This window comes from Stegodyphus dumicola, chromosome 1 (genome assembly GCF_044657685.1).
Source record: "Stegodyphus dumicola isolate Sdum_Otavi_A_Nest chromosome 1, ASM4465768v1".
Lineage (NCBI taxonomy): Eukaryota > Metazoa > Arthropoda > Arachnida > Araneae > Eresidae > Stegodyphus > Stegodyphus dumicola.
The window spans coordinates 63536540-63561406 of NC_140768.1; the positions used below are offsets into that span (position 1 = coordinate 63536540).

The 24867-nt window shown below is 30.8% G+C and overlaps 1 protein-coding gene across 6 annotated transcripts in view; it reads left to right on the plus strand.

Moving 5' to 3' along the window:
- The window catches only part of Vps53 (vacuolar protein sorting 53), a 74635-nt gene extending 51543 nt beyond the window's left edge, over window positions 1–23092 (plus strand). For 5 of the 6 annotated variants that reach the window (XM_085815628.1, XM_085815632.1, XM_085815639.1 and 2 more), the window contains 8 exons: window positions 290–372; window positions 5120–5198; window positions 7560–7708; window positions 8235–8304; window positions 12413–12498; window positions 12604–12655; window positions 12784–12888; window positions 22252–23092. In XM_085815628.1, the coding sequence (XP_085671754.1) occupies window positions 290–372; window positions 5120–5198; window positions 7560–7708; window positions 8235–8304; window positions 12413–12498; window positions 12604–12655; window positions 12784–12888; window positions 22252–22431 (804 nt within the window). In that variant the 3' untranslated portion in view covers window positions 22432–23092. Of the gene's footprint in view, window positions 1–289; window positions 373–5119; window positions 5199–7559; window positions 7713–8234; window positions 8305–12412; window positions 12499–12603; window positions 12656–12783; window positions 12889–22251 lie in introns of those variants that run through there. The other variant, XR_015040809.1, reaches the window with a different exon arrangement.
- Window positions 23093–24867: the final 1775 nt, after the last annotated feature.

The following is a 24867-nucleotide window of genomic DNA, read 5'->3' on the forward strand; positions in this document are numbered from 1 at the left end:
AAGTTTGACATGCTCATTTATGTCAGACTTAAATGCACCTAAACTTTGTAACCTTACTTTTCTGGCAAAACTTCACATTCTGAAGTCTTTCATATTACATTTTACAAGAGATATTATAATTTACATATAATTTCAATAAAATTATTTACTATACTAAATTTGTAACAATATATATATCAACTAAAGGAATAATTTTTGCACTTTTTTTAAAAGGTAAAGAACCTTTATTTGAACTTAAAATGTTGTGTTGTTCAGCATTTTGTGCAATTATTTTATGTTTATTGTTTAGTTAGAAGGAAAACTGAAAGAAAAAGTGGATCCAACCCTTGCAAATCAAGTTAATCTTGTTGCAGAACAGGATGTTTTCCATAAGTAAGTATGAATATAGTGGATACCACTTAATGTAATTGCAGTTAATGTTATCATTTGGATTATTAATGTTATTATTTATTATGTTTATATATGAAACCATATAAAATACTTTGCATATTGTGACCAACAATTCTGTTTATGTTATCAAATATTTTTTTTAACTAAAATAAAATTACTAAATAACAGAAAGTCAGCAACTGAGGTCAAAATAGACTATAAGAATTCTTAAGCATCAAGAAGATACTGCCAAGCAGCTTGTTTCTGATTTTAGTTAACCATTTAAAAATTAGACAAAGAAGTGCCTTAGTTTGGCTTCGATTTTGAATATTTCAATCGATTTTGAGGATGATCAGACACATGTCCTTTTAGGAGCAAAAATTTCTGCAAATTTTTTCTCTTGTGCTCTTCAAAAAATGGAAAAAAAAAAAAAAAGAAGGAAAAAAAAAAAAAAACAATGAACATCTCCTGTTAACATCTGTGCCAAACAGGGCTTGCTGTTTTACCCATTTTTAAATTTTATATTTGCATTTTCTCTTCAAATAAATGAGAGAAGCAAACTTTTTTTATGCAAAATCTAATAGCAGTACATAATAGTGCCAGGGTGTGTGATATTATGAACTACTATGAATTTTTAAATTGTTTTAGAATTGATTAATTCTTTTTAATGCTTTATGTATTTAAATTATTTTACAAATGTTTTAAAATTAAAATTTACATTACTTAAACAATATTGCTAATACTAAGGTAGATAGAGTAATTTATTAGATTTAAATCTAATTGTGGAAATTTTATTGAAGAATATTAATTTTCAGAAATATTTGTTGCAAAACTCATTTTATGATGTAATTTAATTTACTATTTATCAGTGTGATTTAAGAAATGTTGAAGAAACATAAAAATATTCTGTTATTATAATAGTGATTGTAAACTTATGAATAATATATATATGTAAAGTAAAACTTTAAAATTAGTGAATTTAAAAATTTGTTTAAAAGGACTAAAAAGTAAAATCCTGTCCTATTGCTACAGACTCCTAGAAAATGTGAAGTGAAATTTAGATAATTGGACTTTGTAAATAAATACACTGGAAATGCCAATTAAAATGGAAAACAAAAGAATAAAACGAGAGTTATTGCTGATTCCATAGAACGTTCCCATCTTATCAAAGGGAAATGGAATCTCTCCGTACAGCTATCAACAATTCATGAGAAGCACGTTTTATCATATCGCATATCAGAAAAAAATTCCTTTTCAATTTTATAATATCTGAATTTAAGTCCTAAAAATTCAGATAAGTGAGATAATTCCCTGATAAGTGGAAAGACAATTAATTACAACTAATTTCAAAAATAAATATAGCAGTCATACACAACATTACTTAAAACTAATAAGAAAAAATATGAGAAATTGAAATAAAAAACAAGATGTAAATGAAAAGAAAGAAACCAATAAAACTCATTTAAACATGAAATTTTTTACATATTAAGAGGCCAAAATTAATTCTAAATGTTACTTACATTTTACCCTAACCAAAAAAATTTCAAAATGGCACCATCACAACAACAAGCATGAGACTTTGAGGGTTGTCAAAAATTTTTAAATGCAAAGAAAAATTAAAAAGTTTATAATTGAAAAATTCCACGTAAAATTATTTTTTAGAATGAATTCTGACTGAAAGTCAATCTAAAAGAAGAATTTGTTTACATCTAAAAAGGATGGTTGCCAGAATATTTACTGGAAATATTTGTTGTTTTGACTTATCTCACTTGTCTGACAGTAACATCAGAACAAGCTTATGAAGCTCATCGTGGCAAGGAGTGCAAGACTGCACCTGACATTGGTAAGAGCCTTGGACACCATACAGGTGACAGTAAGACTTTGCTCAGTACCACCCCCAATTTTGATGGAGAGCACCCCGGGGGAACCCTGCTATCAACCTCTTGAGAGGACATTCGGGTCACCACATATTTAGATTCTCCCATGCTGCACAGATGCTATACATTAAAAAAAAAAATCCATGTTTCCTCTGGGATTCAAACCCGGGCCATTCAGTACAGCAGTCAGTGTTGCTAACCTCTAGATCCCAGTTGGAATCATAGAAAATATTTTATACAGTTAAATTATAAAATATGCAGATCTTTAAAGCTTTCAGGACATCCTTTCTTAGCCTCCCTAAGGTTTCGAATAAGTTTACCATTACCTGTTAAAGATTTGATGGCCAGCTTTTTTAAAATAATAATTAATAAAATTTGTAGGTATGCTATTCGCTTAAAGTATTTGTGTAAGTAAAACTCTCTCTTCTATTAAGTCATTAATTTCTGTACATTTTTTTTTAAATCTATGAATTTGGAATATGCTACCTAAATTTCACATCACATTTCCTAGGAGATAATTTTCATTTATATATATATATACATACACACACACGCATACAGATAGTCTTTCAAAATTATTATCTTGGCTTAAATTAGGTTATTGCAGATATTTTTAAATTTGGTGTTGCTTATTTTTTTTTAATTACTAAAATTCCATTTGGCTTTGTGAATACCATTGTTCTTTTATTACTTCCAAGTTTTGTTTATAGCAGTTTCGATAATTGTTAATTAAATTTTTTGGTGTATTTCAAGTAAGATTCAAATAGTAGCATGCATTTATTATTACTGTTGTATCATAAATTATAAGATGACTTTTAAGCTTAAGAGCCAAAGCTTTAACTGCACCAGAGCCTACCAGATCCTGGCTCTGGTACTTCTCAGTTTCTGAGGTAAATTGTGGTTCTAGCCGGAGTGCAGCGCAGCCTTAAATAAAACGGCTCCTGTACTTCTTTTATATAAATAAAGCACAGTTTCAGGAGGAAAATTTTATTTTGAAAATAAATATACATTGAAAATCTATTATAAGTTCCAAATTCATACCTGTCTTTCTCTGGGGAGGAAAAACAGACGGAGGTATTAAGACTTTTAAGGGAAGGAAATCCCCCATCCACATGTCAAAGGCCTATTCTCCAGGTAATGCAATGAATTTATGAGAGCAGGTAAAATTTTTTGTACCCAAAAGTACTAAAAGTGTTTGCCTTGATCGTGCACGTGCAGCGCTAGTGGCCTCTCGCTACAGAGCTTGCTTCTCTAGACTTAACCAAACATGGGAGACAAAATTTGGCACTTCTGCTGACCTTGCATTTGTTCTCATGTTGTTATTGGATCGGATTCGGGGGAGATTTTTTTTTGCTAAGATCAGGCTTGATATTTTTTCTTTTATTTAACTATTTATCATGAATTTAACAATTTATTAAATTTTTATTTATATCTTTATATTTTATTGAATTTGAATTTAATTAATTATTTTTTTAATTATTAGTCACTTTATTTTTATTAGTTATTTTATTTATTTTTCACCTTTTTTCTGATCGCCTTCCATAGTGCTCCGGCACTTCTGATTTTAGAAATTAAGGCTGTTAAAAGCGCTTCTCCTAACGCATGTGCCGTTCGTGCTTATCTGTTGTTGATGATGTAACATTTTTGTATATGTACATATATGTATATATTTTTCCCCTTTGCATTCCCACGTGTATGAAACTATGTTTAAGTTAATCTCATAAAAAATGTTGATTAATGTTATTAATCTGCTTAGGCTAATTTTTTTCTTCAATGGCAAATATTTTTTTTTTTTTTCCATATTGTTTGTGAACTTTTGGTTATTATTTATATTTTTATTTTGCAGGGCAAAATTATATTATTTTATTAAAAATTCACATCAAACTGAGATTTTTTTTGGGGGGGCTAATTTTTAAATTGTCTCTATGTGTTTTCAAGATCTGACATAGCATTTTCAATCATCAAGATGATTTCTACATGATTAAAGAAGATAAGAAAGCATAATATATGCAAAGTGGCAACAAAACTCATGACCAGGTTAAAGTTATAAGTTTGTAAAAGGTGATTCATGACACATCACTATGAATCCAGTATTATAGAAGTAATTATGTTTGTTCTCACCAAATCAGAACATGTCTGGAATCACTTTTAAAAGTGAATATGAACTTACATGTAAATATTATAATGGTGCATTAGTTTTTCATGATGCTTTTTCCCCCACAGACATGAACTGCAACTCATTTTTAGTAGTCATTTGTTCTCAGTGTTTGAAAGAGAAAGCATACAGTTGAGATTTATCATTTGACTTCTTTCACTTGACTTTTGCTATAATTTTTCCGACCATCACTTCTGTTTATTAACATCTTGCATTCTTATACTTTGCTTCAATAGCTTGCTTGGCACTTCTCATACTCCCCTGTATTCCTTCAAATCAGTTTAAATCTGCCTTTAAAATTCCTTCCATTGGAGACTCATTTCATTGCTAGTGTGCATTTCTGAGGCTAGGATTCATAATATGCAGCTTATCCATATTCATTTATCCTTGTAACTGGTTTTGCATATAATTTGCAATTTGAAATAATATATTACCAAAATATATAATGGCATTTTATGAGGAACACATGTCATATATTTTTGTGGATTTTTTTATTTGCCTTTGTGTGTATGGTTTACTAACTATATTTTACACAACATATATTTAAAAGGGTTTTTTCCCTCTTATTTATTTTTTTCCCTGCTGCTGTTGTTGTTGTTTGTTTTAAATTTATGAAAATGATATATTTAAATGTATATTTTGCTTATTCCTTAAATGTATTTATATTAATTAAAAGTATTGTAAAGAGTCATCAAAAATATTTTTTCCCACTTTGTAGTGTGATATCAAACTGCATACAGCTCCTTGTACAAAATTTGGAATCTGCATGTGAACCTGCTCTTACAGCTATGAATAAAGTAATGTATATATATGTATAATTTTTTAAGAGGCTGCATGTATTTTTAATGCAAAACTCCCCTAGCATGTAATTTAAATACACCATTTTGCAAAAAAATTGAAGCAAATGAAGAAGGACTTCTGTGATCGTGACGAAATTTGGTATGCAAAAAAATCTTGATCGAACATGCAAATGATGAAAGTTTCAAGGCAAATGAACAGGAAATGGGATCATAGCACACATTTCTAGTGTGCAATTCTCAAAGTATAAAACCAGTAACAGAGGCAGAAAATTTATCTTTTTTGTTGCTGCCATTGTAATTCTGTAAAGAAGCAACTAAAGATGCCGTAACGACGATATTGAAGACCTTACAGACGACTAAACGACTTCGAACGTGGTCGCATTGTAAGGTTGCGTGAAGCTGGGTGGTCATACCTGAGCAATAGGCTGCCACCTGCAGCTTATAAACACTGCTATGCAAACATGTTGGCAGCAGTGGTTGCTACAAGCAAACTGCCAACGAAATGAAGGCTCTGGAAGGCCAAGGAGCACAAATGCGAGGCAAAATAGGATGATTGTTCGCTAGGCCCGAACCGCCCCAACGGTATCATTGTCGACTATTCAACGCACTACAGCCACATCTATACCTCCCGTGGTACCGTCCACCATCTCACGGCGCTTGTCTGAGGCGGGGTTACATTCACAGAGGCCTTTAAGATGTTTGCCTTTGACCCCACAACATCGGCGGAGTCGTCTGGAGTGGTGTCGTAGTCAGTCATCATGGCTGCCATCAGACTGGCATCATATAGTTTCAGCAATAAATCCCCCTTCACTCTTGAAGCAGATGACCACCATGTTTGTGTCTGGAGAGGACAGGTCCAGCGGTCCCAGTCAGCCTTTCTTTTATAAATCAGCCTTTATTTTACAGCCATAACCTCTGGTGTGATGGTGTGGGGTGCTATTTCTTATGACAGCTGGTCATATGTAGTCATCCTCCATACATCTTTAACAGCTCAACGATATGTTGATACTATACTGCAGCCGGTTGCATTACCCTTCATGGCACGCCATCCTGGAGCCCTTTCCCAAAAGATAATGCCAGGCCACATACTGCTTGCATATCTCTGAACTGCCTCTGTGTGGTTGATACTCTTCCTTGGCCAGCAAGGTCACCAGATCTTTCACCAATCGAGCATGTCTGGGACATGGTAGGCCGCCAGATTCAGACACCACAAAATATCACAGATCTGGAGCGACAACTGATGAATGCCTGGCAGAATATGTCGCAGGATGACATTAGGAACCTCTACTACTCCTTGTCTTGACGAATTCAAGCATGCATTGCCACCACGGGCGGTTCGACCAACTGCTAATATGAACACTTAATGGGTGATTGTGAGCTGTGAACGGGTACTATGACCTTGATTTTTTAATCATTTTATTATCTGTATATGAGCTATACATATATTCAATTTCATCAGGAACAACCACTTCCTTCATGGTGCTTCGATGTTTTTGCAGAAGAGTGTATTTTGAAAATTTGAACTCATTCTAAGAGGTAGAGTCAATCCTGAATATAATAAATATTACAGTGTTTTGTGCAATTTTGTTAGGAATGATTTTTTTAATAACAATATTATTTTTAAAATTTTGATAGATGGGAGAACATAGGTGTGTTACAAAAAATGACATCAGCTTTTGATACCTTCATACAGTTTTTAACTTCTGTATTGCTATTATCAGTGCTTTCTAGGAGAACTCAGATGAATCTCAGTTAAAAAAAAATCTATGAAACTGAGATTCCAGAAAATAGAGAGAGCTAGAAGAGAGAAAAATAAAAACAGAATTTTTTAAAAAAAGTGGGGCTAGACATTTTAAAATTCAATAAAACTTGTTTTTTTAGAATTTCTTAATTCAAACAATTGCATTGATAAGTATGTTTTATAGCTGTAAAATCCCCCTTTTTTCACAATCCATTATTGTTCTTGTTTGCATTGTTGCCCTAAATATGAATCAAAAAAGCTTCTATCATTTGTGCTATTCAGTTTCATTAAATTTCTATTGTAATTATACTTGTTTATTTTTCTCTGCAGAATGTTTTATGCAACAGAGGTAAAAATTATATCAAATGATTACCTTTCCCTTGAAGCAGGAGTAATATCATTTAACTTAGTCACATTAACAGTTACTGCACATATTCAGTTCATGTTAAGAAAGGTTTTCATATGTGTATAAAATGTTTTATTCTGCTGCAGTATTTTTAGTAAATATTTTTAATCATTTGAATTCATTTAGTAGTAGTTATATAGTAGAACAGTAGTATTACAGTATGATATTTTCATTAAATTTTTAAATTAACAAAAAAATATTTATTTCTTAGATTCAGTGGTCTGCATTTGAAACTGTTGGTGATCAAAGCAGTTATGTTTCTGCAATTACTACACATCTGAGACAGACTTTGCCTTTGCTGAGAGATAATTTAGCTACATCACGCAAATACTTCACAAAATTCTGCATGAACTTTGCAAAGTAGGTAAATAGCATCTCGACGAACTTTGCATTCCTTTTTTTTAACCATTTTTATATCTAATTGTAACCATACAGCTGCATTCTGTATTCATATAAAATGAAGTATTTAAGAAATATTTTCTTTTTCAAATGACTGTTTAAATTGTCATCTTAAAATAATAATCGTAATAATAAAAGAAAAATCTTAATAATAATCTTTTAATGCATAAAATTGCATTTAAAATATTATTTTTATTTCATCACTAGAAACCTGCATTAATATATTTAGGACTCACTTAATTATATATAATTACCAAGCTGTATATTCGAAACATTGAATTATTGACTCACATATGCCTATTCCCAGAAATTAAAATTTGAATGGAGCTCTTGTGTCTTTCCTTAAATTAAGTACTCCAATTACATACATCTTTTTAGCATAATTAATTTATTGTTCAGATATCATAATAAAAATTTCCTTTCATCACTACATTCTGTGTGATTTATAACACTTGTATAGATGCTGAAAATGTACTCTTTTATATAGCTCATTCATTCCAAAGCTAATCTGCCATCTCTTCAAATGCAAGCCAGTAAGCCCTATAGGTGCTGAACAAGTATGTTATCTATCATTGTTGTTAATTCTCACTGTTAGTGTGTACTTTCAGATATTCAATATATAAAGTTTTGTGCAATCTACATTATTAAATAGTAAATTTAGAGGAGTTTCAGATTATAACAAGTATCGCATAAAAAATTCATCAGGTATTTTGAATTGATTTTTTTTCAATCAGTAAATTTTCTACATATAATGTTGATGTAATATTAACAGAAAATTGCTGAAATTCATCTAATATTTTCAATTGATTATTTTCACTAGTATGTTTTCCACATATATATGTGATATTGATGTAATATTAAATACAAAATTGCTCTAGCTATTAATTGAAATTTAAATTTGAGGAATAAAATTTTGGAGAGAATAAGAACTCCTAAGATATATAAAATATACTTTTCCTGCTTAATACTCAAGATATATTCCTAGAAAACAGAGTATTGAATGTAATAGTGTTAAATGGGATCATTTTAATACAGTTAATAAAAGTAAAGTAATATATGATTAAAAATTACTTAAATTAGTCAAATTTATTGCCATATCATAGCCTTTTCAATAATCATTGTCAATAAAAAATAATTCAATAATCATTGCAAAGTCTGCATTCTAATGCCAAAAATGAAATACTAAATAAAATCTATAATATAAATTTTAATGATCCACGTATTCATTGATTTCTTCTACTAATAGTTCTTTAAATGATTTCTAGTAGCTAAGGTGTTTCTATTGAAATATTGCTATAGTATATACAGTCAAAAGTCTTTAATCCGGAATGATCTATAATCCGGACCTCAAAGCTACAAACTTTCTGCGCATGCATCAACGCATTATGCGTTGACACATGCGCTTACGCATGCACATAATACCTTTATGCATGCGCATAATACGTTTACGCATGCACGTTTAATGTATGACGGACGGTATAAGCTAAGCTAAAATTATCTAATTATCTATTTCAGTTAATGTTGCAGATTGCGTTGTTCGTTAATCTTCTACTTGGACCTGGCTTATTATTTTTTTTCAGACTGTTAGAGCAATTTTATAAAAGTAAGCTTGAACTTTCGATTATGTCAAAAAGAATTTCCGATTCTGGAGCTGCCAAAGGATCTACAAAGCAAAAGCATGTTTTGATGTCCATCAAACAAAAAGTGGAATTGCTGCAAAAAATGGATAAAGGCATATCCTTTGTTTCTCTAACCATTCCGAAATCTGTTTATCAATTTCACACTGCTCTGTTGGGGAGGGGGGACATTGCGGCGCACAATGAACTGGAAGTTGATCTGTCAGCACTATCCTTATCTTCAGGGCAGATGTTTTTATTTTATTCGGCTTATAATTCCTTACTAAATGTAGTATTTCATTTTGATGTACTCCTTCTTTGATATGATTTAAATCAAATTCCTCGTCATTATAAATATCACAAATACACATCAAATACTTTTCTGGTTGCAATTTTCTAATTTCGACTGTGCGTAATGTATGCTTTGCGCATGCGTGCGTTGAAAGAAATGTTTAATAAAGTAAACAAATAAATGTTAAGCTTTTTTTTTTTTTTTTTTTTTTTTTTTTGTAAATTTTGATACTCTTTAGATCATAATTGCTCTTTATTTCATAAATTACGGTTTCATATTTTTAATTTTATAATTTCTGCATGCCATCTTACCAGATTTAAATTGATTATCTATAATCCGGAATCACCGAAGTTCCGACGAGTCCTAATTAAAGATTTTTGACTGTATTACATGCTAAGACTTAACACGTTCTTTTACTGCAGGGTTTCTTAAACTGTGGCAGGAACCTAAAGCAAGGGTCACCAAAAAATTTAGCAGTTTTGATATTTCCTTAACTTATTATAATAATTTTACAATTACCAAATATTTTTACACCATGTATCTGAAAATAGATAAAGATAAGACAGTACAGACAAAGAAAAACAAAAATGTTTCAAGGCATTCTTTTTATAATATAAATGTTCATTTTCCTTGCTTTGCACATGATGCTGTCATTTCGTCTGTTACTTATTTAAAATTTTCACATTGTTCTATGTCTTAAAATTAGAAATTAATGACCTAAAACTGCAATAGTACATGACAGTACAAGTGGAAAAATTGACAGTTTCGCTGACACATGTGTCGGATTCACGTAATACTTGTGGGGTCCCAGAAAATTTTTGTAAACATTATGGGGTCCTGGGGGGTCGCAAAAAAATCTCAGTGATAAAAGGGGGTTGAGACTGAAAAAAGTTTAAGAAGCCCTGTTTTACTGTATATTCAGGTTTAAACTATTGAATAAAATTTGTCACACAATTTGATAGTTAGGAAATGCTCAGTAGTTCAGTCAAATAAAATCGTTCAGTGCCATCCTGTTTGATATGATGGTTAATGTAGCCATTTGTTATACAATTAGACTTGGGGTTTGAATCCCGGAAAAGATGTACTTATTTCTTCATTCTATGGCTATAATAGTGGCTGCCTTATATGATGAATCCTTAACAGTATTTTTGGTAATACAATAACTAAATGACTAATTAGTTTGGCTTATTGGATAAAATAAATAATTAAATGAAACAAAATTATTCAATTGTTTAAACTATTTTGTATTAGTATTTAATAGTTGAAATAATTCACTCTCATTTGTAATGAAGCAAATTTAAATGTATTCATGGTTCAAAATTTAGCACTTTCTAAGGATTTGGAAAGAACCTCTTAAATTGAATTAATATTTAAAGAAATAACATCAGAATGCCATAAGTTTTTCAATAAAGTGTGATTTCATAACCTCTCATTAATGCAAATTAAGCATATTTTGTATTAAATCTCCAGTCAATCACTGGAACCATTTCTGCTAATTTTGAATTTAGCCATCGACCTCACTTGTCTTTCAAATGAAATATGATGTCAAAACAAATAACCTATTTGAGTTTCATGTCAAACTGTTTGAAGTGTAGCCGCCAGTGATCTTATTTCAGTTTTCTTACTGGAATTTAATTTCAAAACAAATATCCTGTTTCAAAGTCATATCAAATTCACCTGACTATTTTGCATTTTTAAAATAGCAACACTTTATAACAAAATAAAAAATAATTTAAATCCAAAACTGTATTTTAGCAATATATTTATAGATGACATTTAATTGTTTGTTTATTTAAAAAATAAAGTAGAACTATGAAAGGTTTTACTTCCAAAATTATGTGCAGATTGTTTTCACTAAGGAATCAAAAATATATTCAACTTCCTTCGATATTCTTTATCCCTAAAAATATAATGATTAAACCAAAATTTTTTAAAAAGTGAGGATTTTTGGTTAGAATTATAATTAATACTTTAATATTTTTTCCCTATATCATAGGTAAGGTATCAGTGTATCAGAATTTTATACAATGATTGTGAGAGAGATCTATGCTTTATTATGTCTTCAATTCACCCAATCAAAAAGCATTCTTGCTGGTAATTAAGGAAATATAAATACTGATAATAATAATAAATAATTAAGGAAATATAAATATATTAATAAATTCCATAATATTACTTATAATTATGCATTCCATGACAGAAAGCATAATATTTTGCTACAATTAAAGTTAATAATCCTCATGTTTGTACTTACCGTTGAAACATATTTAATCCTCCGAGCATTACAGGTTTAGCCTTGAAATTTCAAAGTTCCTCAAAATGTCATGAATAAACTTTTCCCCCCATTATAATTAAAAAATGACTCCCTCACTTTGTACCTTGATTCCTTCTCTTCCAACATACATCCAAACCAAAATCAGATACATCAAAAGCTGGCAGAAATTTTCATCTGTAATGAATTCGAAACCATGCTTTCTGTATAGAATTTTACATCTATAATGCTGAGGGGGTTATGGTTAACATTTTTTTCAATATTAGTCTATGATATATAATTCCATGCACAATTTTTAACATAAAAATTTACTGGCATTACAGCAAAATGTTTTGTATTTTACTTTCAGGTGTTTATCGAATAATAAAAATTAGTGAAAGATTTCTTTAATTAATAAACATGACATAAAAAACTATTTTATTGGTCATGCTAATATTTAATTATCATAATTTTTATTATGCTTTCCTCCCCTCTTTATACTGTAGCTTCTGTTGGACACACATATGCTGAAAACTGTCTTACTTGATTTGCCTTCACTTGGATCTGTTTCAATGAGAAAACCACCTCCCATGTGGGTAATTTTTTTTTTTTTTTAATAATTACTGTGTATGTTTGATTTAGTTTTCAAAAATGTTTGTTAAAACGTTCTGTGTTACGAATGTAAATCCACTTTCAGATATACAAAAATTGTTGTCAAGGGTATGACCAAAGCAGAAATGATTCTTAAGGTAAGTCTTATGCTTTAAAAAATTAATTTGTATCTCCTAGTTTAATACTGAAGTTTTCATTGAATTATTTAACTTTTAAAACTGGCTTTTTTAATTTTATTTTTCACATAAATATATTTTTTTTAAAGGTTGTAATGGCACCACATGAAAATGCTGAGAGCTTTGTGGAAAATTATATGAAACTTCTTCCCGAATCTGATATTACAGAATTCCAAAAAGTTTTAGATATGAAGGTATATGCTGTTTTTCAATTTCAAACATTAATTTTCTAATTTATTTTGTATAAAATTTGCCTGAGTGAAATGAATTATATAAAAATCCACAGTAACTATTAATCTGCTCAGCAGGAAATTGTACTATTAATTTTTCACGTGTACTCTAAAAAATCACAAAATACATAGCACACCATTTGATTGAAAATATTTATAATTTTTGTAAATAATATATATAGTTCCAACACATATTTAATGATTTTTTTTCATTGCTCTCTCCCAAAATGTACAAAAACATGAAAACTAATCTTAGATTATGGATTTTTTTAAAGTAATGTTTTTACTCTGTCTGGATCTGGATTAAAAAATATCATTTTACAATATATATATGTAATGATTTCAAATGCGTAGATGAAAGCAGTGGACCTCCCAACAGCTTACGATACTGCGTAGATGACCGAGAAGACCGTAGTGGCTTTATTGGGAAGTCAGATGAATAGTTACCTTTTTTATTTTATCCATTCGGTAAACGATGTGAGATTAGTTGAAATAAACTGCACTGAAGTTCCACGCCTGTAGGGTCGAAAATCGGCTGCGCCATATTATTGTAATGAAACTGTGGTTTGAAGGTGGCAGAGTAGAAAGCATGATGACGCAATTTAGCGCAACATATCTTGAAAAATCGGAATCTTTATTTTTTCCATGCATATCAAATAATCCTTTTCAGACAAGATATTTCTTAATAATATTTGAATAGAATAACTCCCATTTTGAAGTACGACGTCATCTTAAGCAAGTAAGCGGCAGCAGCATGGATGAAAAAGCGTCTTGTCAGCAGGAAAGCTATGCAGGGGAAAAGGGAAAGGTTATAGTACTTTCATAGCAAGAAGGCTGAAGTTTCAGTTCACAGTTTTGGTTTAGAATTAATTTGATTGGACGAGAGGCATCTGCATTAAACGTTACATAAGATAAAAAAGTCTGGAACCTGTGAGAAGAGATGAATTTAGGGGCAGATTACAAAATTTAGAATGTTAATTTTGAGGTCATCAATTATTATTATTATTATTATTATTTTTGAAACAGCTATCATATTTTGTTATATCTTACATATCCCCCCTTCAAAAGAAAAGTTGGGTGAGCAGGGTGGCAGAACAAGCATTAGAGCAGCAAAATGTGAAAGATATAATTTTGAAAATACAAACATATTAACTTTTAACCAAAAAATTATTGTCATAAAATTTTGACTGATATTTTGAATGAATTTTGACATTTCACTGAATGTCATAAAATTTAGAATTCAATAATAATTTTAGACACTGTACTCTTTTAAAACAATTGCACATTTTAGTGTTCTGTGATAAGAATGTCCAATGAAATTTTGTAAAGTTCTTGATAGTTCCACATGGTAAAAGTTCAAATTTTTTCACAAACTAAATGTTCAAATAAAAGTGTTTCCAATTTTTGTTGATGAAAATATTTCTATTATAATACAAATTAAGATGCCAACTTTCATGTTATTTAATTATGTTTTTTAGGGAAGATATTTTAAAATATAAAAATTTTATAACACATCATTCATAAACACAATTTCAAATTTTTCACTATTATTAAGACATTTAAAATTTACTTATTCTTTAGTAAACTTGAAGACTCCACAACTTTATCTAAATACTAGCATTTCCATCATATTGGTTTATCAGTTGAGCAAACTGGTATTTAATATTCTTCACCAGTGGCCAAAAGATTTGCCAAATTAGCAGTTACTGTAGAAAAGGCCTCTGTTCCTTCTGTAGAGGCAACTGGCCTTTTTCGAACTGCTGTCATTCCATATGAATATTAAAAACACACTCCATTTTATGAAAAAATAAAAATACTTAGATTTAAAAAAATGTATTTTTTCATAAGGTGAGAGCCTTCAATGTTTATCATAAAAACATTAAAGAAATTCCTGCGACTCAAAACATTCAAACAATAATTTCATTCTTAACATACAGTAAAAATTAAAAAATATAAATTCAAAAAAATTTAAACAATAGTACAAAAATATTTTTCATATTAGAAACCTTTCCTAAGTAAAATATTCCTAATTTTTACCAAATTCAATAATTTCGTTTTCCCAATTCAGAAATACAAAACTACATTTTAAATAAATCATAATATTTTTGAATTATTAACATTGATCTTAAAATGATTAAAGCAAAAATATTACCATCAATAAATCATAATACAATTAACTTTTAAATGCAATATTTTTACATCTCATGCCTTTTGATAATACTGCATTCTTTAAACATGAGGAATTTGCCGAATAAATTACTAAACACGCAAAAGAGCACAAAATACTATTTAGTATTTCTTATTTCACTAATGAGGTTGATGACCTTCAAAGCACTTCGGATGTTTAATTTTGTTTTCGAACAGCATTACGAATATTCCAAGCAAGCCAGAATCAATAACATATTTCATGATTGATTATAATACAAAAGCTTATTTCTGTATTCATTTTTATGAAAGCATTAATCAAAAAAATCAGACTTACTCAAGTATATCAATATAATCTATTTTTTCAATTGCTACATTGGGAAGGAAAGTAAGTAGCAGGATCTCATTTATTGTGCATGTATATATTATTTATGTACACATTATAAGGGAAGAAGACATAATTAAATTTACAAGTTATTTGGGGTACATAGTGTGCAGAATTTAGTCACAGAGCTGCATTTGCTGGCGGCAACAATGGCTGTAATCCATTTGGGCATTGAGGTGACCTGATCTTGAATGACAGATAAGGGTATTCCATTGCATGTGGCATCAACTCTGTGTCAGAGTTTATCAGTTATGCTAGATGATGAGTCGTAGTGTGCTAATTTCATGACAACCCACGACCAAATGTTCTCATTTGGTAGGAGATCCGGAGAACATGCTGGCTAGGACAAGTCAAACACCCTCTTTATTGAAGAACAGGACAGCACAGGCAACATACAGTCATGCATTTTCTTGTTGAAAGATGGTGTCAAGCAGGCCTCAAAGATAAGATACAGCCACAGGCCTTAATATATCAGAAATGTAATGGTTGCTGTCCAAAATATCAGCTATGTGAGCAAGAGGATACAAGGATATTTACCCAAAAGCATCCTATACCAGCAAACCAGGTGCTGGACCTATATAATGATGATGACCACTGTGATGTAGGTGCACCACTGCAGTAACAATGGCTACCATGCTGACAGTCTGTGGTGCTGCAGATGTCATCATACTGTTACGAATTTTGTACATAGATAGATGATTTTAGTGCAATTATATGTGAAATTGTTGTATTTTTCTGTGTAATGTAACATGAAAAATCTAGAGAGGGAATCTATGACAGAAAAGAATACAGGGGCAAGCCCATTTAACATTGAGTAAATGGGTATCTCGGTAATTTGCTGAAATATCGGCAAGCTGGCAATGATTTTGGACCAATATGAATAGCAGTCTTGCTGTGGTCAAATTCTGACACATGCTTGTAAGAGATTTGCCTTCTTACACAAGGCATAACACACAAACAACCAACATGCCATCATGCCTACTTTGTGCGTATGTGCTGGAATGCTAATCATTTGCATATCCCAGCATGTAATACCTTTCATGCAAAACATTTTTCGCTTGCCACCTTCATAGTATAGCAATTTTAAAAAACCGTTTTTTACTGTATGGAAACTTTTACTGTACTTATGTCTTCAAATGCTTTTATAATGAAACTTTCATCCCAGGGAAAATTACAGATTGATTCAAGTCTGCAGTGAGATGTTATATCACTACTGTGTACTAACACCGCAAGTTTATGATTTTAACATATTTGTTCATTTTCCAAATGCAAATTTTCTGAAGTCATTCCTAATGTTACAAGGAGTAAATTAGTGAATGATAATAATAGCTTTACTTGTTTATTTCTGTAGGAGATTTTCTTCAGATATAGAGACCACTTTCACTTTTAAAGTCTCTTATGAAGCCACATATCCCAAGGCTGCTTTTAATTAAAGTATATTATTCACCTACCCTAATTTCTAGGTACATTTTATTTGAGGTTTTGTAAGGCTTATAACTTTTAACATTTGTTTAATATAATGCATTTGAACCTGAAGTTCTGTATATGTTTTAATTCAGAAGAAAGGTGCTTTGATGTTAATATCAACATCCCTGATAACTTTATCCAAGAAATATTAAATAGCATCAGAAATCTTCCTTTTGTAAGCCATTTCTTATTTACAATTGGAGATCTCGCAAAAAATTTGCAATAATTTGGTATCTTCTATCAGGAATGCTGATAAGTTTATATATCTATTATTTTTAAGTTTCTCATTACTTGATATTGACCATTCTTGTCTATGTTTATATCTAATCTTCAAGTTATAAAACAAATTTTGGATTCCTTTGCAAAATTCTTAGGTTTCTTTTAGAATTAATCGAGTACTTTACTGTAGTTTTACTTCTATTCTGAAACGCACACTGAAAAAACACAAAATACTTCTTTCTTCTCCATGTATTAGAAAACTGAATTATAGAATATTAGGACCATATTACATACAACAGAAAGCATATTTATGACAGAAATAAACAATTTTTCTATATTACTATTAATATCGACCCAACTAAACCTTCTTCCTTCCTAAAAATGATTGCTAATAAATTTGTAGGAAGTAACTGAAGATGTAGTTTTACTTATCACATTGTAATTTAGTATTATATTCTAGTCTAAAAAATATATGCAGCTACGAAAGTTAGAAAGATATGCAGGTGGTCAGAATTCTGGTCAAACTAATATGGTGTTAAGACACAGACTCAATAATAAGATTAAATTTTAATAAGTAATAAAGCGTTACCTGTGAATTACATTAGCTGATATTTTTGCAACAGTTCAGTTAATTCTTCTGTAAAAAAGTCAAAGATATTCCAAAAAAGCTGCAGATGGCCTCTCAACATATTTCAGATGTGTTTTTATTGGTAATAGGTTAATAAGATGGCCACGAAAAGTATTAAGTCATTGAATATTACTGAGAAAGTTGTGCAGTATGTGGTCATTCATAAATTCAGTGAAACACCAACACCAGAAGATACTAGTGCTAATTTTACTCAAGAGACCACAGTAAGAATTCCATTAATAGAGGATGATAACAGTGTCCACAACCTTTCTGTGACAGCAGTGATGTTTTAGTCATACACATACATATATGCTGCTTATTGTCAGAAAGTGAAAATGAAAAAAAAATCTATGATGGGTAAAACAGACTTTTTTTTAAATTTTAATAAATATTTATTACATTACAAGTTTAATAAATATTTATTACATATTATTATATATGCATTTTGTTGAAATAAAATAATAAGTTTCCTTTGGAAGGGGGCTGATCTTTAAGATTCAGAACCTATCTCCTTTTCTTTCATAGGTACTTCAGCTTTTTTGTGCAGAATATACACACACAGACACATTATATAAATATGCCACAAACATATATATATACCAACTGAATATTTTTCTCTTTGACAAGATACATTTATATGTTCTAGAATGCAATTAAATTCTGGTATGATATATTACTTATATTAGTGACTACCATAATATTTCATTACTTCTGAAAATTTTTTATAATTTAAATGAATTGTTAAAGATCAAAAGTGAGGCCACTAGTTAATTTCATAATTAGAAGTATTATCATAATGCATTTTGAAATTTCATGTCAATTAACACATACAGGATGTCCCACAAAGGAACCCTGTTTTTAAAATGAAATAACTCAAAAGCAAAGATTGAAACAAAAGGTATATTTATTGGGGCAGCTGGTGAAAATCTGATACAGCAGTTTCACATCTAGTTACAAAACTTACCAATAGATGACACTGTTGTCGCAGTACATTCTAGAAAAATGTAATAAATGTGTTTTCTGCAAGCCATTGTTGCAATCTCATCACAATCTTTTCTAAATGTCCACTTTTCATAGTACAGAGGTGACGCAAACAAAAAAAAACAAAATTTTCACACACACCTCCCATAGTGTGTCTAGGGAAATGGATGGACATGCCTCACAGATCGGCTCTTCAAGCTTGTCCAGTGTTGCAGGCTTCTTCTATAAGACAGTGTCCTTCAAGGTACCCTACAAAAAGTAGTCACAAGGGATAAGATTGGGTGAGTATGAAGGCCAATCCATGCCTCTTCCAGTAAATTTGGAATAGCCCAAAGCAATCCCCGAAATATTTCTCAAGGAATTGAAACATCTGTTTGGTGCGGTGTGGTTTTTTCCTGTTCCTGTTTGCTGAAAATGCTTCCTGTTCGCTGAAATTTATCGAAAAGCACAGGAATAGTTTTCAAATCAGGACCTCTTGCAACATTAAATGGGGATTGAAAACTGTACCTTGTTAGTGTAGGACTGTAATTTAACTTGTGATATTCCAGTACCAGAAGTCGCTGAACACTGGTAGTTCGGTCCAAGGTTTCTCAAGGAATTGAAACACCTGTTTGGTGCCCCATTTTGCATGAACCACAAAGTGCCTGGTCAATCCTCCAACACTAACAGTGTGGCAATAAATTGTTCCAACGTTTCAACATAACAATCAGAAGTGATCGTTTCTTTTAAAAAGAAGGGTTTGCTAATACACATTTACTGGATACTGCAGCCCAAACAGTAACTGTTGAGAATATAGTGGTTTTGCTTCACACAAATGGGGGTTTTCAGTACCCCAAAAATCATCAATTGTTTTTTGTTCACACCATTCACATGAAAATGTTCTTCATCTTTGAACCATATGCAGTTAACATCGAATCCATCATCATCAATCATTGTGAGCATTTTGTTCACGAACCTTCTCTGTATTGAACAGCTTGAGTGGGAATGGCTTAATGACACTGGATCTTGAATGGAAACACATTTAGTCTATTTCTCAATATTCTGTTGCCTGGGACCAACATTTCCCACTAACTCATCAGCTATGCTTCCTGTTCGCTGAAATTTATCGAAAAGCACAGGAATAGTTTTCAAATCAGGGCCTCTTGCAACATTAAATGGGGATTGAAAACTGTGCCTTGTCAGTGTAGGACTGTAATTTAACCTGTGATATTCCAGTACCAGAAGTCGCTGTACACTGGTAGTTCGGTCTGAGGTTCGAATCCCACAAACGGGCTGGCTGCATGGGTGTTTTCGTGGTTTTCCCCAAGTGTAATGTGTATACGAGCCAGTTTCCCTTAGAAAGTCTTCCACAAAGGCATCCCTTCCTTTAGGTCGATAACCCTTGAGGCTTTGTTGTAATTAAATAACCTAACCTATCCAGTATCAGAAAAACATGTTGTTCCATGATATACATGATTTCATGCACATCCTTTCATATCCTAATGTATTTTCACATTTTAACAGTGGAACTATCCACAGACTGATCACTCTTTGGAACTTTGGGGTTATACTGGTTTTCAACAGGCAATATATTGACCTGCTCTTAGCAGTCCCTTGGGCCTGATGTTGTGAATCCATAGAGTGATTTTCTCGCATAAAGGTACACTGTGCAAAAAAAAAAAGGACAATTCTATATCTCTTGTTCTACTGGGCCAATTGATAAAATTTTCAACTTGTGTTTTTCATGTCTCGAAAGCACAACTTAGGATATTTATTAGATTTACATAAAGCATTATTCTAATATAGGTATTTTGACACAAAATCAAACTTTTTCTGAAATAACATACCATTTTTTTTCCATATTTCAATTCTACGACTCAAATTACACCAAACTACCAAGTTTAATAAAAAATCGTACGAGTAGATTTTAAAAAATTAGCCCTCAAAATTTTAGCTCCTCAATGTTAATTGAGTTTGGTATTAATCTCTCTGTTTTTATTAAACTTATTTAATTCTTCCTTTCACGTTTCGAAATTTAGGTTCATTCAAATAATAAAATTCACCCATTTTTTTATAATTTATTTTTAAATATTTTTTTAAATTTTTGAATTATAAACTGTAAAATTTTTACCTTTATCTTAAAGTAGACATATTTCTAAGCATACCTGCAAAAAATTATAGTTTTGTATTTAAATTTTCAAAGATATATGTGAATTTATATATTGGTGCGTTTTGAAATTTAGCATATTTGTTGAAAGCGATAAAACATCAAATGTGGTTTAGACACTTTGCTAAAATTATTTGGAAGTAGAAATGTGACTTTTTCCCCTTTCATGCACAATGTAAAAATCAGGACCTCTTGCAACATTAAATGGGGATTGAAAACTGTACCTTGTTAGTGTAGGACTGTAAATTAACCTGTGATATTTCAGTACCAGAAGTCGCTGAACACTGGTAGTTCAGTCCGAGGTTTCTCAAGGAATTGAAACACCTGTTTGGTGCCCCATTTTGCATGAACCACAAAGTGCCTTTTTTTCTGCTCCATCATAATGGAAGGGAAAGGAAAGTTGATTGCCACGTATGAAGAAGTTCACCAAGTGAATTATTCTTTCTGCTAACTGAAAATAATAAGGCCAAGATAAATTTTTAAATATCCCCATGAATTTTGCACCAAGTTTTACAAAATTTAATATCTGGGCATAATTTGAGTCGTAGAATCGAAATATGGAAAAAAATTGGTATGTTGTTTCAGAAAAGCCGATTTTGTGTCAAAATACCTATGTTAGAACAATGCTATATATAAATCCAATACATATCCTAAGTGGCGCTTTCGAGAAATGAAAAACGCAATTTGAATTTTGTCAATTGGGAGAATGGGAGAAATAGAACTGCTCCCCCTTTTTTTGTGCAATGTACATCTGAAAGGGTGTGGTGTGTGTGATTATGGCAAAGCCTCGAGGGCTATCTGCCTAAGGGAAGGAATGCCTTTGTGGAGGACTTTCTAAGGGAAACTGGCTCGTAAACATGTTACACATGGGAAAACCTCAAAAATGCCCATGCAGCCAGCCTGTTCGCAGGATTCGAACCTCGGACCGAACTACCAGTGTTCAGCGACTTTACCGCTCAGCCGCTGGTGGGCCACATCTGAAAGGGACTGATCTCTCTGGACTTCAGATCACTCTTTATACAGATTCTTTCTTGGTAATATAGCATACAACAACACCTGTTGGAAACTTTTGTAGCTAAATGTGAAACTTCTGTATCAGCTTTTTTACAGCTGTCCCAATAAACCTCCCTTTTGTTTCATTCTTCTATCAACCTTTATTTTCGAGTTATTTAATTTTAAAAAGGGGAAAGTCCTTTGTGGGACATTCTGTATCAAAAACTGAAAAAATCATTACAACTATTGTAAAAAGTCAAGACATCATTCACCAAAATCTTTTATTACTTAGCTTCTATATGACTTCATAATAATATATATTTTATACAATGCAATAACTCCAATTTCTTTCCTTTCCTGCAGGGTTTAAAAAGGAGTGAACAAAGTATAATGACTGACATATTCCGGTCTCATCAGCCAGCTGTACCAAACACTGGACACCAGCAAGATCCTGAAAAAAGTGTTGCAACTGTAACCTCAACTACACCTGAACATGAATCTAGTCGAATAAGGAGGCTTGAAAAACTAATCAAACGTTTGTAAAATAAAGTACATATTTTTCATTGTGGGCCAATAAAATTTTATTTTTCTGTGATTTTGTAAAACTTTTGAAAAATAATTAATGAAGATATGGTTAAAGAAAATAATTTTATATTGCATTTGGATGTAATATCAGTTAAGAGAATCATATGCATTCCATTTTCTGTTTTTTTAGATGTTGCCATCAATCCACTGCTAAGTGTATAAAGCAGTTATTATAACATATATTGATGTAATGGTATAAGTTTGAAATATAGCTTGAAAGGATAAAAAATAGCAAAATTGAATTTGTATCATAAATTAAATATTAATAATAAAAATACATCATATAAGCAACTGTATATATGTTCCAAGCAATTAAAATGGAATTTATTTCAAATAATTTAAAGCTGTGAAAGATTTAACTGTTTTAAAGATTATAGGTGTAATGCTGTAATAATTTATCATTGACCTTAAAGTGCATTAGAACAGTATTCTACATATTCTCTTGATTATGATTTCCAAAAAGAAAGGGGAAAAATGGGATTTTTTCCCCCTGATTTGAATATTTTTATTGTGTATCCTGTTCTAAGATTATGTTACCAAATGTGAAATTATGTTACCAAACAAAATTCATATTCTGTTTCTTATGAAATTTTGGAAAACGATTAAAATTTGTCATTCACTTGTACACCTAATTATTTGAGCTATGTAACACTCCATGTTTCATATTATTTAATAATCATGTGCATATGTTTTGCCAATACAGAAGTTCTTTCTTACATGCTGTAATGGAAATAATCTTTTATTTTTGCATGTAATGCCTCTGAAATATCTAAATTTTGCTTCATTATGTATTAATCATAACTTAGAATCAGCAAACAGGGGAGGAAACAGTTATTTTCATTACAGGAATATATGAATTTAAAAAGTTACTCATCAAAAGCTCTTTATTTTGCATAGAAATCATGCAGAATAATTAATAACAGTAACAGAAATTTGCCCAGAAAAAACAGAGAATAATAAGTAGTAATGTTAATTTTTTTATTCATTATTTTGTACATATATATTTTATATCGTGGCATCACTGCCTTTATGACGTTCATACTGTTTCACTTATGAGAGACTGTGTAACTATTTATTTTTAAATTCATAACCAAAATCGAAGAGTATTGGTAAAAGAAAATTTAGTTACTCTTATTTTGGTATAAATTTATATGAACGTAGCATGAGTTTGAAGTTTCAATTCCAAATGTTAATACTACTGATTCATTTTCTGAAGAAGTTTCACAACTAAAATTGAAATAGAACTTTCTTTTATTTATAGAAAGAAAACGTTTCCTCTGAAACTTGTTGAAGAATTATTTTTTTAATAAGTTATTTACAAATTTTCAAAAAGTTTCTATGATTCATTCTTAGAACTGTGAACAGTAGGAAGCTATCCATTACTTGATTTAATCCTAGTATACGGTACCCATGGGATTTGGCGACATTATGAAGAGCAGTAAACGCGGCATTTATGATGAGTAGCAAACAAGTCATTTTGATGTTGACGACAATTTTTAAAATCACACCAAGGCCATACAATATACTAGGATTTCACCAATTTAATCAAATTTACAAAATGAATACAAACATTCGTATTCATGTGAAAGTTTCGACAACTTAACTCATACGTAGGTACACTGAATGCAACTAATAACCAATTGATTCAAGCGATGTCAAATTTGGCTAAGATGGTTGCCATTTACATTTTCTTTGTCTATTATGTACAAAGCTAATCAAACTGCTGAGAAATAAAGTTCCTAACTGGATTTGGACCATGTGACAATTGGTCACACCCCCTCCGCACCTACTATTCTGTCTGCTATTAGTTTACCTCAAGTGCCCTTAGAAGCATTAACTTCATGAAAACCGAAACAATCAAAAAATACTAAATGCAATTTGTATAGTGTTGCGAGTTTAATCCTAGTATACGGTATATACAGGATTTGGCAACATTATGATGAGCAGTAAACATGGTGTTTAGGATGAGCTGTAAATGAGTCATTTTGGTATTGGCGACAGTTTTCATAATCCTGCCAAGGCGTACCATATACTAGGATTTTACCACTTGGTTTAATTAAACACTACAAAAATATGTGGACTAGGTAAAAAGCTTTATATTACTTTTATGTTTAATTAAATATTGCAAAGATCAGTTAATTATTTAACTAACCCACAAGATACTATTCAATAGGTTATGAAAATAGTAAAGTAGAATTAGTGGTTGAACTTGCTGTTTCATTAAATAATATATTTATTAAATCTGCATAAAAGTGCTTATATGAACTAATAAAATTTTGTATATTTAATATTTTTATTTAATTAGTACAGGTTTTTAATTAAAATGTGAAACAGTTAATGCTAAATGACATAAAGAAACATGAACTTGGTTTGGGATTTCATAGACTGCCCTTA